Source organism: Pongo pygmaeus, chromosome 4 (assembly GCF_028885625.2).
Source record: "Pongo pygmaeus isolate AG05252 chromosome 4, NHGRI_mPonPyg2-v2.0_pri, whole genome shotgun sequence".
NCBI lineage: Eukaryota > Metazoa > Chordata > Mammalia > Primates > Hominidae > Pongo > Pongo pygmaeus.
In genome coordinates this window covers 173096646-173118446 of record NC_072377.2, presented here as the reverse complement: position 1 = coordinate 173118446, position 21801 = coordinate 173096646, and the positions used below count along the sequence as shown (strand labels likewise).

The window sequence follows — 21801 nt, the reverse complement described above, 5'->3', positions numbered from 1 at the left end:
CCCGATTTCAGGAGCAGCGACTGAGTATGGAGGAATAACTACTCTTAACATCCACTCAATATTTGTTTCACAAGGATCAATTATATACCATGCATAATGTACACTTGCAGCGTGCGCCCTGCCACAGTGCAGGTGGTGAATGCAAAACACACCGAGAGTCCTTTTAAGCAGCTAAATGGACACCCCATTACAGATCCATAATGTAGAATGCACGCTCATCTGCAAATGGATTTAGAGCAAAGGGTTCTTAAATGGCCGGGGTACTTAGGTTTAAAAGGCCAGTAACTGGATGTGCAGTCAGAGCACACATGGTTTTTAGGATTAATAATACATCGATGCGTGTCAGTGTTAATATACATTTACAGCTCACAGGCCGTGCGGCTGAGGGTTCAGCCCATTTGCAGCCACATATAAAAGGACGACTCTGTCCTTCTTCTCATTAATGCCTTCACTCCTAGGAAAATTAGATTACGCACGGAAAGCCATTCAAATGACACTGAGATTTTCCTTCCTTTAAAGCCTCTGCTAGGAAAAGCTGTTCTCTGTTCTCCTTGCTCCATCAGTGACCCTCAGAGCCTGAGGGAGGCGCTAGGAGGAGGTCCAGTCTCCACTGTTCACTTTGCTGATGTGCCCCCTGCCATTGACAGAGTGCACTAAGCCTGGCACAGCCCAGAGAGCTGTTGGGTGGCTTCTGGCCTGACACAGAGCCCTGAGAGCTGTTGGGCGGCATCTTGTCTTTTTTTTTTTTTTTTTTTTTTTTTTAAATGATACTTGAAGTTTTGGAATACATGTGCAGAATATGTAGGTTTGTTACATAGGTATACATATGGTTTGCTGCACCCATCAACCCGTCATCTGGTTTGTTGCACCCATAATAGTTTGCTGCACCCATCAACCCATCATCTACATTAGGTATTTCTCCTAATGCTATCCCTCCCCTAGCCCCCCATCCCCCGACAGGCGCCACTGTGTGATGTTCCCCTCCCTGTGTCCATGTGTTCTCATTGTTCAACTCTCACTTATGAGTGAGAACATGTGGTGTTTGATTTTCTGTTCCTGTGTTAGTTTGTTGAGAATGATTGTTTCCAGCTGCATTTATGTCCCTGCGAAGGACATGAACTCATCCTTTTTTACGGCTGCATAGTATTTCGTGGTGTATATGTGCCACATTTTCTTTATCCAGTCTATCATTGACGGGCATTTGGGTTGGTTCCAAGTCTTTGCTATTGTGAATAGTGCTGCAATAAACATATGTGTGCATGCGTCTTTGTAGCAGAATGATTTATAATCCTTTGGGTATATACCCAGTAATGGGATTGCTGGGTCAAATGGTATTTCTGGTTCTAGATCCTTGAGGAATCGCCACACTATCATCCACAATGGTTGAACTAATTTATACTCCCACCAACAGTGTAAAGGCGTTCCTATTTCTCCACATCCTCTCCAGCATCTGTTGTTTCCTGACTTCTTAATGATCGCCATTCTAACTGGCATGAGATGGTATCTCATTGTGGTTTGCAGATGACACGATTGTATATTTGGAAAACCCCATCGTCTCAGCCCAAAATCTCCTTAAGCTGATAAGCAACTTCAGCAAAGTCTCAGGATACAAAATCAATGTGCAAAAATCACAAGCATTCCTATACACCAACAATAGACAAACAGAGAGTCAAATCATGAGTGAACTCCCATTCACAATTGCTACCAAGAGAATAAAATACCTAGGAATACAACTTACAAGGGATGTGAAGGACCTTTTCAAGGAGAACTACAAACCTTGCCTTCTTTTTAAGTTTATCGAAGCTTTCACCATACTGCGTGATAGAAGAGATACCTGTAAGCGGTGTCATTTAGGAATTAAGTCTCACGCACATGCCATCAGACCCAGAACTTTAAGTACAGAAAGCCCCCTTCACTTATCAGCATTTGTAGGCATGGAACCCTCACATCTTTGAAATATTGAGACTATTTGAAATAGTATTTTTCAGAGCAATTGCGGTGAGGGTGGGAAAGGACAGGCACTATTTAGTATTTACAGAGCAGCTTTATTAATGATTGTCTTGCAGAAAGTCAAGGCAGGAAGGTCTTTTAATAAAGCACATATAAAAATAATGGGAAGATTAGTCAAACATATAAATAAATAAAATAATATGCATAATTAAATAAGAAAGTCAAGCCCTTTGAGGCCTTATTGTGCCCTGCTAAGAGCTTTGTGTGTGTTATTTTACACTATCCTCACAATAAACCTAGGAAGTAACTCCCCCACTTTTCCAGATGAGGAAACCAAGGTTCAGAAGTGTTAAATCAGTCACTTAATGTCAGATACCCAATGGCAGAGCTGGGATTGGAACCCAGGATTGCCTGACTCTGCAGCAAGTGCACTTAACTGCCCCTTCACTATTTTTCAGACTGTGATGTGGCCTATTAGTGGGTGGAAAATCAGTGTAATGGGTCATAACTGGTATTAAAAAAAAATGAGGCTGGGCACAGTGGCTCATGCCTGTAATCCCAGCACTTTGGGAGGATGAGGTGGGCGGATGACTTGAGGTCACGAGTTCGAGACCAGCCTGGCCAACATAGTGAAACCCTGTCTCTACTAAAAATACAAAAATTGGCCAGGTGTGGTGGCACACACCTGTAATTCCAGCTACTTGGGAGGCTGAGGTAGGATAATTGCTTGAAACCAGGACGGGGAGATTGCAGTGAGCCAAGATTGCGCCACTGCATTCCAGCTTGGGTGACAGAGTGAGACTCCATCTCAAAAAAATAAAATAAAATATAAAATGAAATAGAATAGAAAAGAAACACGGAGTAAAATATCACTTTGTGAGTTTTGTTTCAATTTCCTACTTGTATTTAGACATATACACTTGTGTGTCTATGTGTCTGTATATCTCTGTCTGTGCCTGTGTGTGTGCCTGTGGGTAAAAGTGTGAGATGCCCTGCTCTTCACTATACCTGCCTCTGATAGAGCCATTTGAAAGTCACACTGAAGGTCTCTTGCAAGCAAGGTGTGCAGCCTCTAAATTCTCTGTTCTTGTGAGAAGCATTTTCTTTCGTATATTACCTTTCCCCCAAGAATCTCAGGGCTCCAGCTATTCTGTGCACAGCAGTGTAGATAAATTAATAATACAATTTAAAACCGATTCCTCCAAGATAAATAGCGCTTCCTAGATTAAGAGTGTAGCTGGCCAGAATGAATGAAATTTACTAACCCTGAGATGCTTAATCTTCCATTACATAGAAGTTAATGATTATAAGAAAGGAGTGATGGTAATTCACTTCTGCTTTTACAGGAAATCCGACCATCTCATTTTTAGCACATCTTTCTTCTCAGCACACCTCAGTGCCAAGGATAACTGCCCTGCTCCTATAGGTATGTTGGCCAATGGTCATAAATCAAAGCCTACTCTTTACCAAAGGCTTATGCCTTCTGGCATGCATGGGCTTGCAAGATGTCTCGGGGGAATTTGATGGGAAGGCTACTTGGGTGCCTCTTCTGTTACCCACTCAGAGAAGCCTAGGGAGGGTCTGTTTTCCAACCATAGCAGGGAAGCGGTGGCACATACCTTTAGCACAGTCTGCTCCTAGAAATCCTGGGAAACAGTGACACACGCCGGACACACATTCACCATTCCCATGGCAGTTACGTGGACAGTCCTGCACTGAATCTGAAAAAGAGATAAATGTAGTGATTACCTTTTCCTATGCCTACTGGTGCAGTAATTTAACCATTAGTAACTTGCCACTTTTAAAGACCAGTGGTGGTAACCTCAGATACCTATAATAGGGGATTGGTCGGGAATATGAATGAGTGAAGGAAGAGAATAGGGAATGGTGGGGACTGGGACAGGTTGAACAGTGCTCTCCAGGTGATGGCCCCAGGCAGGAATGCAGGGCTAGTAGTGCTGTAACTTTCACTGTTTAAGAATAAACTACCAATCTCATCCATCATAGTGGCTCACAGCTGTAATCCCAGCACTTTGGGAGGCTGAGGCAAGTGGATTACATGAGGTCAGGAGTCCAAGACTAGCCTGGCCAACGTGGTAAAACCCCATCACTACTAAACACACACACACACACACACACACACACACACACAAAATTAGCTGGACATGGTGACGCATGCCTGTAATCCCAGTTACTTGGGAGGCTGAGGCAGGAAAATAGCTTGAACCCAGGAGGCAGAGGTTGCTGTGAGCTGAGATTGCGCCACTGCACTCCAGCCTGGGCGACAGAGCGAGACTCAATTTCAAAAACAAAACAAACAAACAAAACAAAACAATAGAAAAAATAAACTATCAGTCTGGATTTAAAAACTATGAAAGCTCCCATGTTTAAATGTCGACAAGTTTTTAAACACTGTACCCACAACCACCCCCAACCTTCATCATCCCACTCAGTTAAGATTTGGTCTGATGTGCAGGGTATCAGTTTTTAGCCTTAGGTATAGAGAGTGATTCTTCAAAATAGGAGTAGTTATTCCTAACCTCAGATTTGTAGAGTAAAAATATTCCTTGCTTTAAGGAATTCTAACAAAAGAAAAACCCAAATGCATAAGACTGCTTAAATTAGGCAGGATTTTGGAATTCTTTAAGTAGGAGGTTTGGGGTTACACAAACGTCCTTTTATGCTTAGCTTTTGAGGATGTTATTTTTCATAAAAATAAATTAGTTCACATTTGGCTCTAACCTGCATCACCGTCTTATCTTGTGATTTACCTTTCTATGTGTACTCTCACGTAATACCTTCAAAGGAATGATTTTGGAACTTTTTAATGTGGATTTGGGTCTGCACAGAAAGTCATATTCTTTAAAAATTATTACCATCATCCTAACTTTTGTCTTAAAACAAAATACATTTAGACCTTCAGTTTCCAAATTACTAAGATCAAAAGGAAAGTATAAGCCACTATTCCCAAAATGTGATGTTATATCACCCTTGGAGAGTTGAGGACTTTGACCTGGTGACAAGGTATGAAAGGCTGTGAAGTCTAATTGTTCCTAATGGAGTTACCTGAGAATGATAAAGGATGTGTTGCCTTTAAACGTGATTTCCCATTTACTCCCACTCTGGACTGAAACTTCGAATCACACAGTTTTGTTTTCTTTCTACAGTGTTTCCCTTCTCAGCTCTCATCTTCCAGAATTACACTGTAGTTGGTTTCTGGCACTCTGAGGAAACCTCAATGAGTATGTTTGCTTTTTCAAAATCAGACAAAAGACCGTAGACCCCATCAAGCCAGTTTCCTTAATGTGTAACAACAATTAACATTTCAGACTGAAACTCCTTGAGGTTAGCTGTGTAAATGTTGGCTGAGAAGCATCCAGGTGGCTACCTATTTGTTTCATTTACTCATCACTCATTCAAAAAGCGTTAGGTGCTTTTGTGGATCAGCAAATCAGCAGTTTCACAGGGTGCTGGGAGATCATTCTCCCTGGGTCTCTCATGTTTCTGAATGTCTTGAGAGCACAGGCATTGACTGCCTTAGTTCTGAACTATCTTTTCAAGGCTGTCTGTATTGGGAACAGCCTTGGGAGACAGCTATAGTGTCTCTCTCCTGAGTAAAAGGCAGGTTTACTTATTACCCAGTATAGTAAAGACAATGTCTCCCTCTGGAACAAAGAATAAGCACGCTTACTGCCCATTCTAAGAGACTCAGGTTCAGTAAGCTCAGGGTTTTTCTCCTGCAATGCAACCCACGACATGTACTGGCATCACCCAACCTGAGGGAGGCCCTGAGATGTTACTCTGAGGGAACTGGGGCTTGGGAAACAGAACACGTGCTGACACTCTGGATATTGCATTGCTCTGAGTAATAAAGTCCCTTGTCTCTGACCCATGAGTCTCATGTCTTCTGATGGCATCCATGAAACTGTGTCAGGCTAACATGTTAGCTTGCAATTAGGGTAAGATCTCAGATCTATCACATTCTTACATATGATTCAGTCTACTAACTGAGCACTTACTATATGCAAAGCACTATATAACAAGGCATTGGAGATACCATGGTGACAAAGACAGATATAGTCCCCTCACATGCAAAACCCTCATAAAGCTTTGCACAATAATAGAGAATGCAAGCCAAAAAAATCAAACAAATTAAATAACTAAAAATTACAGTAAGTGCTTTGGACAGAATAAGATACTGAGATGGAGTAACGAAAGGAAGCTACTTAAAGAGAATGTTCAGGGAGGGCCTCTCTACTCTATGCAGGTGACTCTGAAGGATAAGCTGAAACCAGTAAGCAAAGAGCTGAGGGAAGGGTATTCCAGGTCAGAGGAATAGGTTATGCAAAGGCTCTGGGGTGGGAAACAAAGGAATTGAATCCAATGTGGATGCAGGGTAGCAAACAAGGGACAGTGTGACATTAGTTGAGTTTGGAGAGATCCAGGCAGGGAGATGGATCATCCAGGGACATGCAGACCAGCAGTCCCCAAGCTTTTTGTCACCAGGGACTGGTTCCGTGGAAGACAATTGTTCCACAGACTGGGGCTTGGGGATGGTTTTGGGGTGATTCAAGCACACACATTTATTGTGCATTTTATTTCCATTATTATTACATTGTAATATGTAATGAAATAACTATACAACTCTCCATAATGTCAAATCAGTGGGAGCCCTGAACTTGTTTTTCTGCAACTAGATGGTCCCATCTAGAGGTGATGGGAGACAGTGACAGATCATCAGGCATTAGATTCTCACAAGGAGCATACAACCTAGATCCCTCGCATGCATAGTTCACAATAGGGTTTGCCCTCCTGTGAGAATCTAATGCCGCTGCTGATCTGACAGGGGGCGGAGCTCAGTCAGTAATGCAAGCAATGAAGAGCAACTGTAAATAAAGATAAAGCTTCACTTGCTCACCCACTGCTCACCTCTTGCTCTGTGGCCCGGTTCCTAATGGGCCACAGACCTCATTGCGATCTGCACATGGAGGGATCTGGGTTGCACGCTCCTTATGAGAATCTAATGCCTGATGATCTATTACTGTCCCCCATGACCCCCAGATGGGATCATCTAATTGCAGGAAAACAAGCTCAGGGCTTCCACTGATTAGACATTATGGTGAATACTGATCTGTGGCCCTAGGGTTGAGGACCCCTGCTGTAGAACATGTGGATGACTTGGGTTCTATTCTGGAACTTCTGGGAACAAATGAAACATTTAAACAGAGGAACATCATTCTCCAGCTTGCATTTTTTGAAGTCATTCCTACAGCGAGGTAGAGATTGCTTCTCACTGAGCATCTGGGTCTGGGGATGGTTTGGTGGAAACTGACATTCCTGAGATCAAGGCTCTCTGTTCTCAAAACTTACATCTTCGGCGATCAAGCAGCAAAGGTCCAGGAAGCTCTTTGCCACCACAGTCCCATGGAAAAGGCCCGAGATCTTTGCAAAGTCTCTTTGCTTGGCTGGAGGGCTTCACTTGAGGTATTTATCATTGAGTCTCAGCTCCTGGGTGTTTTCCTCACTTTCCTCAATCTGGGCTTTGTACCACTTCCTCTTTGCTCCTGTAATTCTTACATATATCTATCTTCTCTCACCAAGCTCTCGATGCGAACTGTTCATCGAGGTATTCTCAATGCTTCGTATACAATAGGTCCTTGGTAAATAGTTGTTGAAGTGTGCTTATGTGTGTGTGTCCGTGTGTGTGCATGTGTGGGAGGGTAGGAGGATCCAAAATAAACAAAAATTGTAATAAAGAGTATTTTTCATTTAACTTTCCCAACAACTCATATTTAAAGTATTTTGATAGTTTCTGAGGGAAAAACAATTATGTGGCAAAGCTAAAATATAAAGGAGCTCACATTTCAATCCCCTTTCTCCAACACTCAGTTAAATATTATTTTTAAGATATTATCAGTTTTCCTTTTTGTTTACATTTTCTTGAGGAAGAAGTGTCCTCCGGATGTGAGATCAAGCCCAGGAAATGGGATTTTATCCAAGTGGAGGCCGGCATCGTGCTTCCACAAAGCTGTTCCGTTGTCTCGAGAAGAAACTCATTTCTGAAAGCAGGCTGCTTCTCTCCAAAACACATCAAAAGACTTCCCCGAGTCAAAGGTATATTTAGTGTGATCGCTGGTAGACACCTGTCTAACATTTTCTTTCTGTTTCACATCACGGGGGTTTACAGCACTCCTGGCTGCTCTTGATGGAGAATGTTCTGATGATAGGTATGTGTGGGAGAACCTCTGAACCAAATAAAACACTGTTCTTTTCCCTGCATTTCAGGCCAATTACTATCATTGCTCCATCAAGATGTCTGCCCAACTATTAGGCCAATTACCTTTGACTTTCTCTTTGAGCTACAGACCAGACAAGAGAGATCCTCTTGGGAGAATTGCTATTCCCAGCTCCAACAGGCCAGGGTGAGTGATGGCCTGGGGGAAGGGAATTTCACTACCACAATGTCTGGGTCCATGTGGATAAAGGAAAAGGAGGACAGAAGCTGTTGTGAAATAATCCGGACCCCAAAATATGTGCTAAGTTTAGAGGGAAAAGGAGTTAGTTGGCTAGAATCCAAAGAAATCCAGTGGTTAAAAGCACAGGCTCTGGAAAGTATGAATCCTGATTTCACCTTTTCCTGGCTGTGTGTGACCTTGGGCAAGTTTTCTAACTGCGTTTTGTCTTGGCTTCCTCAGTTGGAAAATGCAGAGAATTGTGATAGTGCTACCTCATGTGGCTACTCCATGGGTTGAGGAAGCAAGAGACATGAAGGCATAATACTGGGGCTAGCACACTGTTGACACTCTATAAATGCATAGCTGTTCTTGTTGTTATGAACCACTTCTCTGAATTCTTGTAGACCCCAGCTGAGCCAGCTGCTGTGCAGGGTGTGTGCTGTCACGTACGTGTCAAGCCTCTTGAGTTTAAACACAAAGTGACACAAACGAAGTCATTTCTCATCATGTTCTTAAACTAAAGATTTTTAAAAATCTCAACATCTCAAGCTGGTTCCAAATTTGTTTCTAGTTTTTTCCTTTCGTGAGCTAGCCTCTACCCTATTACTTTTCTTCCCCTTTGGTACCTAACCTAATTCTGAGTATTTTCCCTCTGTGGAACGCTTCTCCACTGACTTTCATTATACAAAGTTTATGACATGACTTTAGAGTAGGGGTTGGCAAACTTTGTCTGTAAAGAGACAGAGAGTAACGATTTAGGCTTTGTGGGCCATATTGTCTCTGCTGCAATGACTCACCTCTGCCGTGACAGTGGAAAAGCTGCCACAGACAATATGTAAAAAGATGTACGGGGCTGCTCCAATAAAACTTTATTCATAAAAACAGGCAGTGGGCCAGATTAGGCCCATGGGCTACAGTGGAGCCAACTCCTGCTTTGGAGCATTTGGCCAGCCTTGATAGGGTCAGTCTTTGCTTAGCAGAAGGAATAAGGATTGACTTGAATCCCACAGTCAGTACCAAAACTCTACGTGATTTTACACCATTCTGAAGTTGTGGCCGCTGATGAAGAACTGCCACCTGAATTTCAGGTTGCATTACGTAGCTCTTTGAAGAGTCAGGGAGCCCCTCGGGAAAATCCATGGGACCAACAGAAAAGTTCTTAAAATGTAATCAATGGAAAAACAGCGATACTAGGCATATTCCTAAAGAAAAAAAAATAATCGGATGTCACTTCGTGACCACCAACTCATGCCACACACATTTTATTTGTCATGATACTCACATCACCCTCTACTTCCTGGATGTGGTCATTACCTTTTCACAGATGATGAAACTGGGGCTCAGAGAGATAAGTGAATTGCCCAGTTAAGATGTGGGGAAGAAAATCTTGGATTTAATGCTGGAGCTACCAGGTCTTTCTTCAAGAAGCCACCCTGTGTGGGCTTCCCCAGTGAATCTTGAGATCTACAACTAAGAGTTGTTGGGACACATGGTGTTGTACAAAGGCAGTGGACAAGACCCAGAAGCCCATGCCATTTCCACTGTTTCCACAACCTGGGTCTTTGAGAGATTCAGCTTTCTGAATCTCAATTTATTCTTCTGTGAAATGGGTCCAATAATCTTCCCTGATTCACAGAGCTTCTACCCAGGATCAATTATTATTGTCAGGAGAAGATTAAAAATCCCAATAACATAACTTTAATGAAAATATCTGCAGCTTCTTTGCTTGTTAACATACTTAGGGTTTGTTGTAGAAAAACTTTATGAAATCTTCCTCAAGCAAATGGCCCTTTTAGAGCTTCGTATTGCATGTATGAGGACATTTTGGTTGAAACTTCGCTTTTCCCTTGATAGCTAATAGAAAGCAGGGCTACCCTATGACAAAATGATAAGTACTTAATTAAAACACTTTGAGATTTACCTACTTAAGAATAAAAACATGATTTTTAAGTGTCTATATAATTTCTCTGATTTAAAGTTTTTTTAAAAATCACTTTTTATTAATATTTTGAGGTTCCCTTTATTTTTAAGAAAAATTCTGAGCTGATGTGAATCGCCAGTAGTTTCTCTACTATATGCTTAGAGATTTATATATTTATTTTATTTAATACCCACGATGGCCCTATGAGGTGGGCATTCGTGTTAGTTCCTATTTTACTACGAGGAAACTGAGGCTTATCAAAGTCAAGTGATTTGCTTAGGTAGTGTGGTCACGACTCAACCCAGGCAGTCTGACCCAAACTCTTAACCTCAATTTCATCCTTGGTGGATTTTTCATGGTTTAAGCAGCATTTCCATTTAATCAGAGCTAGTTTCAGGTGGGTGACACTATAAGGCCTAAACAAAGGATCCTGGCTGGTTGTCATCTGTAGTAGAAACCACCTTAGAAGATGTGTCTTCTGCAGAGAAGCCCAGAACATTTCCATCTTCCCTTCATGGCGTACCATCTTAGAGACCCCACACCTACCTAGGACAACAGTATTGAAGGAAACCATCTCTTTGTCTTTTCCATCATTGTAGAAGGCCAGATGCCACAGGCCCACGTCCAGGTACTGCACAAACACAGCTTCATTCTGAACCAAGGTCTGTATGCTCCGGCGTTCCCTGGGAGACTCAACCACACTCCACTTCTCCTTCCCGTCCAGACGTTCCATGAAGTCATACTGGGAAAAGGAGAGAGAGTACTATGCATGAGACAAGGTGCGGATGTGGTTCCATACTTGGCACCTTCCCCCCCACCCATTTGTTAATGGAGAAGGACCTTCTTTGTAGCACATTTTGCATGAATTTATCCAGGAAAACAAGAGCCGCAAAAGGTGTAACAATAATAACAGTCATTATTTATTATGCTTTATAATTATTGCTACTATTAATACTTTTATTACTCTAGGCCACGATCTCTTATCTGTTGTCCTGAAATCCAAAGAGCTTTAACCCAAAGTTTTAAAATTTTTTTTGTAGATGTGCATCATGTGTGTGTGTACGTGTGTGTGTGTGTGTGTGTGTGTGTGTGTGTGTGGTGGGGGGAGTGGTATACGCTGTTGCTCCAGTCCCCCTCTGTATTATGTAATACAGAGGATATGCAAAGTATAACTTTTCCATAATCCTCCAAATTCTGAATTCCAAAATGTAATTGGTTTCCTGAGAGTTTCAGATAAGGAATTATGAACCCATGTTCCCAGCTACCATTTTATTGATCATTTACTAGGAGAAATGGCACAGCAGAAGGGCTATGATGAGGGCTATGGAGCCTGAGAGAATCCTCAATGAGGTGCTTACTAGCTTCTCCTGTCTGTGCCTTGGTTTTCCCATTGGCAAAACTGAAAATAAGAGTATCTATGTTATGGGGTTGTTGTGAGGATTCAGATAATACCTAGAACAGTGCCTGGCACCCGGCAAACACAAAATACATGTTGGCCATCGTGATCATCATTATCATTTTATTCAATTCTTGAAGAAACCCTGATTTGGTACCTATCTTGGTATTATTTACATCCATATTTTACAGATAAGAAAGCTGAGGCTCAGAGAAGTCAAGCAACTTTTCCAAAGTCACACAGCTCCTAAGTGGCCAAGCAAGAATTTAGACACAGACTGGCTTGGTGTTTGTGTTCATGCCCTCATAGTGCCTGGCCTTGGATAAACCAGCAGTTAAAGTTTAACTTTGCTTCAGTGGAAATCAGGTTCAGAACTGGAAGTGATTGATGAGAGACAGAGTGGTCAACTAAGGCTACCAGGGTAAGGGGATGGGGAGGTCAAATGGGACCCAAGAGAGGCCTGTTCTAAATAATAGGTGAAATGCTGTAGCAGGCAAGTGAGAGCTATTGAAGACTCTTGAGCAGTGACTGATGTGATGAAAGGGATGTTTTGAGGAATTAGTTTGTAGGAAGGATATGAGATATTCTAAAGGGAGAAAAAATGAAAGCAGGAGGACCAATTAGGAAGTGATCGCAGAAACCCAGGGGTGAGGTGAAAAGGGTTTGATTAGGACAGTGAATGAGAAGCGGGGGACAACTTTGGAGGAACATTTCTAAGGAAGAGGTGACAGGGCTTGACATGGGCTGGACAGAGAGGATGAAGGAGAAGGCAAAGAGGACACCAGTGTTTCTTACTTGTTGACAAGAAAATCCATAAAACCCCAGTAGAACTGGACTAATCTTGTGAACTCTTGCAAAATCACTGCATAGAAAAGTCACTTGCATGCTGACTTCCAGAGAACATTCAAAGTGTAGGTTTTAGCCGATGAAAACCACCACTGTAGGATTAAGCAATCTCTCCACTTTCCCTTCCATAAAAAGGTTTTTATGGGTTACAGACATCAACTATAACCTCTTTTACGAACTTCATAGAATGAAACTCCAGGAATCTCCTAATGTGCCTTTCCCGTCGTCAGAATCGCTAGTTTTTCTACCTGAAATGTGATCACTGAAAACAAAAGACTCTATAATCTTAAACACAAAGGCTTTGCCATCAGACAAACCTGGGTTTGAATTCTGACTCTGTCACTTACTATTCTTTGATGTTGGGCAAATCTACTTTTACCTTCTTCTTGGTTTTCATACCAGGGAATAATCACACCTAACATTCAGGGAGGTTATAAGGATGACATGAGATAATGCTTAGGGCAGGGCCGGGAAGATAATAACCATTTTATTAAGTACCTAGGGACTATGAGTCACCTACTTGCAAATCATAATGATCATGGACGAGCAGTGCGTGGTTCTAGTTTCACACGTGGGGCGCTGGCGACGGCCACTGCTTCGAAGTTGAAATTTTCTCCATTTCTCAAGAAATGAGAGTGTTTAGCTTCTCTCTACCCCATATCCCATTGGTCACAGCTGTCTTTGTGGGATAAAATAAATGATTTAAAGTGATATGACAAACCGATGTTGCTTTTGGAGACCTTTCTAACCAAAGCATTTGTTCCTTAGCAATCTCGAAAATGTCCAACCGCAAAGACCCGTGTCTACAAATTGCTGTCAGCCAGAGGAATGGCTGTAACTTCCTTGGTGCCGAGGTGAGAAGGATCTACTTCATTTCGGGTCCAAGTAATCACCCTCATAAGGAAGAGTTTTGGGGAAGGTGATTACTTGTGTGGGGCCATTGCTCATTACTAATTTGGGCATCAGTCATCTCTTGCTGAACCGCCTGACCAGCCAAGGGACACGGAAATGGCTTGGGACTAGTGGCAGTGCTCACCGTCCAGCCCAGTAAATTACTCTAAGAACAGGCATTTTTCAGGGGAAAGAGAAGACTTCTATTTTGGCTGGCTCCTCAGAGTCCCCCCGCACAGAAGCACAGAGGGCAGTTTTCATTTAAGGAAGAATCAGCTAGCCAGGGGCTCTGGGAGAAGATATCGACTCTGATATGATATGGTGTCTGATGTGTCTCAATCCTGTAGCCCTTTATTGTGCTTTATTATCTTCAAAGCACTTATTACCCCCTAAAATGATATAATTTATTTTTATGTGTATTGTCTTTCTACTAAGAAGAACATAGACTCCAGGAAGACCGGGGTTTCATCTGCAGGGTAGAGTGGTGAAGAGTAAGGACTTCAGAACTACTGCCCCTCTTCCTTCCCAGGTCAGGCCAAATGATCCTCAAGATCATTTCTTTCTTTCTTTCTTTCTTTTTTTTTTTGAGATGGAGTCTCGCCCTGTCACCCAGGCTGGAATGCAATGGCTTGATCTGGGCTCACTGCAACCTCCACCTCTCAGATTCAAGCAATTCTCCTGTCTCAGCCTCCCAAGTAGCTGGGATTACAGGCACCTGCTACCACACTCGGGTAATTTTTTGTATCTTTAGTAGAGATGGGATTTCACTATGTTGGCCAGGCTGGTCTCGAACTCCTGATCTTGTGATCCGCCCGCCTTGGCCTCCCGAAGTGCTGGAACTATAGGCGTGAGCCACCGCGCCTGGTCAAGATAATTTCTTATAGGACAACAGGACAGGACCACCCAGGAAAAGATGTAGCATCTTCTGTTGGTCAAATTCCAGTCTATTATGTGTAGGGTGTTTGTTTATCACAATTACCCAGGAATGTCCCAGTTTATACCTCTTGTTCCTCCTTTCTATCTCAAAGTGCTCTAGAGTAGAGTGTACATAGGGTCACTATGCATAGATTAACACGTGTCAAGCAGCATCACACAGCATCATTCACTGCTGCTATAACTTGGGCAAGGGCTGGAGGCTAGAAATGCAGGGAGAATAAACTGAGCCAGCCATGGAGACTGCCTTCCAGGATAGGGAGACTGGGGGCCAGTGAGAAGCTGGCTTGCAAGGAGGCCATCTGGTGCAGGGGAGCCTCTGCTCTCTAGGATTCCTAGGCTGCAGCCTGGCCAGCTTGCTTGGCAGACTGGCTGACACTAGAAGGAGGGCATTTTCCAAAAGCTCAGGCCCTGGCCAGAGTTTCCTTTTCATCCCTCAACACTGGGAATTGATAACTCAGGCTTAGTTTTGGGGACATCTGGCTCCTCTCTTCTAGGACCTCACTGTGATCAATTCGGGACATGGGGATGCTTTGGGGGACCAAACTGTGCCTCGGTGACTAAAGAGGTTACTCTGCAGCGGTCCTACCCATTAGGTCTGCAGAAGCTCTGGAAGGGGTTTAGGAGGCACATGACCAAATCCCAATAGAAGGATGTGTCTGTACACGGGCTGGCTGCGGGAGGAAGTTTGCCTCCCAAAGCCGCTTGTGTCTCTTGCAGCCACCCAGAGGATGATAGCACAATAACCCAAAGTAAACACCACCTCTCCCCACCCTGTTCTCTCCTTTTCCCTGGCCTCTGAAAAATAACCCACGTTGGCATGCAATGTGAGGGCTGTGCCTTTGAGTCATCAGTCATACCCCAAAGTGGCATGAAAATGCAACTTTTACGAGAGCTTGAGAGGCAAAGAAATAAACCATAGCAAATATTTGACTGATCCAATTATAAATCTCCCCACTTCTTGGCAGAGACTGAGGAGGAATGGTAATTAAGATAACTTAGTGGGTTTCCAGAGGAGCGGGAGGAGAGCAGCAGAGCCTGGACCATGGAGCGGGGGCTGTTACTTTCCCAGAAGGGAAGGCGGCCACAGGCAGGGAGTGGGCAGCCCAGAGATGCTTCTAGAAACCACATTGATACACACCTGCCAGAGAGGGCAAGGTTAAAGACAGACTCATTGCCCTTCGGGAAGATGTTATTACTGGGTCCAGGACCCCCCAAAAAGGGGGGATGACTTCATGCTATTTGGGACGTTTTCTTGCTGAGGGTCAACGCGAACGGGAAAAGCAATAAATGCTGACATTTTCCGGGGAAGCCTGCCACTCCCCTCACTCTGCACTGGCAGCATCGCTGGCCTCCTGACGACGTCTGATGTTGATTCTACCTCAGATGGCAGGGCACGCTCAGCAGTTGGTGGGATTGCAGGGAAGCGGCACGTGTGAGCTAGGGCTGCTTGAAGCCACATGACCACAGGGTCTCCGGTCGCATCCAGAGATGGTGGGAATGACTTAGCTGCGGTGGGTCGCTCACTCATGGGGGCCTGTTCATTTCTTTCTGCCTCCAGCCAGGCCTGTGGCAAAGTGCACACGGCTGATTCCTCATTAAAGCTCAGCACAATTTCTTTGCTCTCCTTCAAAGGGGCTGAGTGCTCAGGGAAGGGGGAGGAATGACAGCCGTGCTCCAGTGGGGGCTGGCTTCCCTGAGTGTGGCCTTGCCTGTGTTTTTCAGGACTCCCTGCTCAGTTCCTACTTACAGTATCTGAGTCACTTAACTAAATGCAATCGGCCCAGCTGCAGGCACCACTGCTCGGGCCAGTATGAGAACCAGCCCCTGAGCTTCCGGACAGGAAACAGCATCTGCATTTCCAGACTGTAGCAGCTCATCATGCCAGGCTCCACAGGCAAGAATCAAGCAGATGGAAGCTAGAGAGGAACCAAACAGGTTTCCCTAAAATCAGCAGCTGGGGAGAATTTATCTTACAAGGGTGGAATTCTTGATTCTTTCATTACATGTCCTCTTGCAGCAGCAGCAAAAGTAATAACAAAAAATAAGAGCCTATTTTTGCCTGGGTGCTTGCTACATGCCAGGCATAATAGCAAATGCTCATGTGTGTTATCACATTTCATCCTCCCCAAAACCCTAGTCTCATCTCAGAAGAGAACAGTGGTTTCTAGAGAAGTTAAGGAATGGATCCAGTGCCATTGAGCTTGGTTGGTGGCCAAGCAAGGATTCGAAGTTGGATTTGCATGAATTTTAACAATTATAGGGGACAGATCCATCTTTTCCAAGAACCTAGTTGTAAATGCCAGCATATCTGGTGGCTGGCCTCGTTTGTAAGTCCCCTCACGATGCCACTGAGCAGATAAGAAGGAGGAAGGAAGAGCTTAGCAGTGCTAGGGTCAGACCTAGGCAGAGCAGGCTGGCCTGAGGACAGGGAAACATCACACTGGGGCAGAGAAAAAAGGGTGCCTGGAAAGGTCTGGATGGCTTTGCTGGGTGTTGGCTGTACTTGGTCTGTAAGTGGCTTTGGGAGCTGGCCCCTTCCCAATTCCCTAAACGCCACTCTACCTGTATGTTTTCCAGCCACACTGCTCTTCTCTCTGTTTCTGGAAGATGCCAAGCTCATCTCAGCCACAAGGTCTTTGCACCAGCCTTTCCCTCTGCCTGGCCTATTCTTTCTCCTGATCTCGCAGCTGCCTGCTTCTTGTTAATCCTGCCTTTGCCTACATATCATGACCTAAGAAAGGGCTTCCCTGACTACCCAAACTGAAATACCTCTATCAAAATGTAAATCAAAAACACAATGAGATACTATCCCACACAAGTCAAAATGTCTATCATTAAAAAGTCAAAAAACAGCATGCTGGCATGGCTGTGAAGAAAAGCGAACACTTACACACTGTTGATGGGAATGTGAATTAATTCAGCCACTGTGGAAAACAGTTTGGAAATTTCTCAAGTAACTTAAAACAGAACTACCATTCAACCCAGTAATCCTATTACTGGATATATATCCAAAAGAAAACAAATCCTTCTACCAAAAAGACACATGCACTCATACGTTCATTGCAGCACCATTCACAATAGTAAAGATGGGATCAACCTAGATGCGTATCAACAGTGGATAAAGAAAATGTGGTACATATACACCATGGAATACTATGCAATCATAAAGAATGAAATCATATTTTTTTCAGCAATATGGATGTAGCTGCAGGCCATCATTCTAAGGAAATAAATATAGGAACAGAAGACCAAACACTACATGTTCTCACTTATAAGTGGGAGCTAAGCACTGGGTACTCATGGAAATAGAGATGGAACAACAGACACTGGGGACTACTAGAGAGGGCAGAGAGGGAGAGGGCAAGGGTTGAAAAACTACTGGGATTTTTACTGTTGGTTACCCATTGGGTGCCGTGCTCACTACCTGAGAGATGGGATCATTTGTATCCTAAACCTTAGCACTATGCAACATAACCAGGTAACAAACTTCTTCATGTACCTCTGAGTCTAAAAAGAAAGTTGAAATTATTTTTTTAAAAAACCTCTATTACTTCTACTTGTTTCCATCCTCAGCAAAAACTCATGATTCTTTGAAAAAAAAACTTGCTACTGATTTACTAATTTATAATTAATCTTCCCCCTTTTGGATATGAACTTTCTCCAACGCTTAAGAGTGGGAGACTTGTCGCTGGAGTTCCAAGATGGCCAAATAGGAAGAGCTCCAGTCTACAGCTCCCAGTGTGAGCATTGCAGAAGACGGGTGATTTCTGCATTTCCAACTGAGGTACCGGGTTCATCTCACTGGGGCTTGTCAGACAGTGGGTGCAGCTCACAGAGTGTGCACCAAAGCAGGGTGGGGCATCACCTCATCTGGGAAGCTCAAGGGGTCAGGGAATTCCCTTTCCTAGCCAAGGGAAGCCATGACAGATGGTACCTGGAAAATCAGGACACTCCCACCCTAATACTGCGCTTTTCCAACGGTCTTAGCAAACGGCACACCAGGAGATTATATCCTGCACCTGGCTCGGAGGGTCCCACACCAACGGATCCTCAGTTATTGCTAGCATAGCAGTCTGACATCCAACAGCAAGGCAGCAGTGAGGCTGGGGGAGGGGCATCCACCATTGCTGAGGCTTGAGCAGGTAAACAAAGCGGCCAGGAAGCTCGAACTAGGTGGAGCCCACTGCAGCTCAAGGAGGCCTGCCTGCCTCTGTAGACTCCACCTCGGGGGCAGGGCATAGCTGAACAAAAGGCAGCAGAAACTTCTGCAGACTTAAACATCCCTGTCTGACAGCTTTGAAGAGAGTAGTGCTTCTCCCAGCATGGAGTTTGAGATCTGAGAACGGACAGACTGCCTCCTCAAGTGGGTCCCTGACACCCTAGTAGACTAACTGGGAGACACCTCCCAGTAGGGGCCGACTGACACCTCATACAGCCGGATGCCCATCTGAGACGAAGCTTCCAGAGGAAGGATCAGGCAGCAACATTTGTCGTTCTTCAATATTTGCTCTTCTGCAGCCTCCACTGGTGATACCCAGGCAAATAGGGTCTGGAGTGGACCTCCAGCAAACTCCAACAGACCTGCAGCTGAGGGTCCTGACTGTTACAAGGAAAACTAACAAACAGAAAGAAGGAAAACTAACAAACAGAAAGGACATCCACACCAAAACCCCATCTGCATGTCACCATCATCAAAGACCAAAAACCACAAAGATGGGGAGAAACCAGAACAGAAAAGCTGAAAATTCTAAAAATCAGAGTGCCACTTCTCCAAAGGAACGCAGCTCCTTGCCAGCAACGCAACAAAGCTGGACGGAGAATGACTTTGATGGGTTGAGAGAAGAAGGTTTCAGATGATCGGTAATAACAAACTTCTCAGAGCTAAAGGAGGATGTTCGAACCCATCGCAAAGAAGCTAAAAACCTTGAGAAAAGATTAGACGAATGGCTAACTAGAATAAATGGCATCGAGAAGACCTTAAATAACCTGATGGAGCTGAAAACCATGGCACGAGAACTACGTGATGCATGCACAAGCTTCAGTAGCCGATTAGATCAAGTGGAAGAAAGGGTATCAGTGATTTAAGATCAAATGAAGGAAATGAAGCAAGAAGAGAAGTTTAGAGAAAAAAGAGTAAAAAGAAATGAACAAAGCCTCCAAGAAATATGGGACTATGTGAAAAGACCAAATCTACGTCTGATTGGTGTGCCTGAAAGTGATGGGGAGAATGGAACCAAGTTGGAAAATGCTCTGCAGGATATTATCCAGGAGAACTTCCCCAACCTAGCAAGGCAGGCCAACATTCAAATTTAGGAAATAAAGAGAATGCCACAAAGATACTCCTCGAGAAGAGCAACTCCAGGACACATAATTGTCAGATTCACCAAAGTTGAAACGAAGGAAAAAATGTTAAGGGCAGCCAGAGAGAAAGGTCTGGTTACCCACAAAGAGAAGCCCATCAGACTAACAGCGGATCTCTCGGCAGAAACTCTACAAGCCAGAAGAGAGTGGGGGCCAATATTCAACATTCTTCAAGAAAAGAATTTTCAACCCAGAATTTCCTATCCAGCCAAACTAAGCTTCATAAGTGAAGGAGAAATAAAATCCTTTACAGACAAGCAAATGCTGAGAGATTTTGTCACCACCAGGCCTGCCTTACAAGAGCTCCTGAAGGAAGCACTAAACATGGAAAGGAACAACCAGTACAAGCCACTGCAAAAACATGCCAAATTGTAAACATCGATGCTAGGAAGAAATCACATCAACTAATGAGCAAAATAACCAGCTAACATCATAATGACAGGATCAAATTCACACATAACAATATTAACCTTAAATGTAAATGGGCTAAATGCTCCAATTAAAAGACACAGACTGGCAAATTGGATAGAGTCAAGACCCATCAGTGTGCTGTATTCAGGAGACCCATCCCACATGCAGAGACAAACATAGGCTCAAAATAAAGGGATGGAGGAAGATCTACCAAGAAAATGGAAAACAAAACAAAACAAAAAAGCAGGGGTTGCAATACTAGTCTCTGATAAAACAGACTTTAAACCAACAAAGATCAAAAGAGACAAAGAAGGCCATTACATAATGGTAAAGGGATCAATTCAACAAGAAGAGCTAACTATCCTAAATATATATGCACCCAATACAGGAGCACCCAGATTCATAATGCAAGCGCTTAGGGACCTACAAAGAGACTTAGACTCCCACACAATAATAATGGGAGACTTTAACACCCCACTGTCAACATTAGACAGATCAATGAGACAGAAACTTAACAAGGATATCCAGGAATTGAACTCAGCTCTGCACCAAGTAGACCTAATAGACATCTACAAAACTCTCCACCCCAAATCAACAGAATATACATTCTTCTCAGCATCACATCACCCTTATTCCAAAATTGACTGCATAGTTGGAATTAAAGCACTCCTCAGCAAATGTAAAAGAACAGAAATTATAACAAACTGTTTCTCAGACCACAGTGCAATCAAACTAGAATTCGGGATTAAGAAACTCACTCAAAACTTCTCAACTACATGGAAACTGAACAACCGGCTCCTGAATGACTACTGGGTACCTAACGAAATGAAGGCAGAAATAAAGATGTTCTTTGAAACCAATGAGAACAAAGACACAACATACCAGAATCTCTGGGACACACTTAAAGCCGTGTGTAGGGGGAAATTTATAGCACTACCTGCCCACAAGAGAAAGCAGGAAAAATCTAAAATTGACACCCTAACATCACAATTAAAAGAACTAGAGAAGCAAGAGCAAACACATTCAAAAGCTAGCAGAAGGCAAGAAATAACTAAGATCAGAGCAGAACTGAAGGAGATAGAGACACAAAAAACCCTTAAAAAAATCAGTGAATCCAGGAGCTGGTTTTTTGAAAGCATCAACAAAATTGATAGACTGCTAGCAAGACTAACAAAGAAGAAAAGAGAGAAGAATCAAATAGATGCAACACAAAATGATAAAGGGGATATCACCACCGATCCCACAGAAATACAAACTACCATCAGAGAATACTATAAACACCTCTACGCAAATAAACTAGAAAATCTAGAAGAAATGGATAAATTCCTGGACACATACACCCTCCCAAGACTAAACCAGGAAGAAGTTGAATCTCTGAATAGACCAATAATAGGCTCTGAAATTGAGGCAATAATTAATAGCCTACCAACCAAAAAAAGTCCAGGACCAGACAGATTCACAGCCAAATTCTAAGAGGTACAAAGAGGAGCTGGTGCCATTCCTTCTGAAACTATTCCAATCAATAGAAAAAGATGGAATCCTCCCTAACTCATTTTATGAGGCCAGCATCATCCTGATACCAAAGCCTGGCAGAGACACAACAAAAAAAGAGAATTTTAGACCAATACCCCTGA

At 43.4% G+C, this 21801-nt stretch overlaps 1 protein-coding gene across 10 annotated transcripts in view; it reads right to left on the bottom strand.

Moving 5' to 3' along the window:
• The window catches only part of TENM2 (teneurin transmembrane protein 2), a 1186617-nt gene that overhangs the window by 161559 nt on the left and 1003257 nt on the right, over positions 1-21801 (bottom strand). For all 10 annotated transcript variants that reach the window (XM_054488238.2, XM_054488240.2, XM_063665336.1 and 7 more), the window contains 2 exons: positions 10873-11068; positions 3570-3671 (listed from right to left, as the gene is read on the bottom strand). In XM_054488238.2, coding sequence (XP_054344213.1) covers positions 3570-3671; positions 10873-11068 — 298 coding nt within the window. The remainder of the gene's footprint in view (positions 1-3569; positions 3672-10872; positions 11069-21801) is intronic.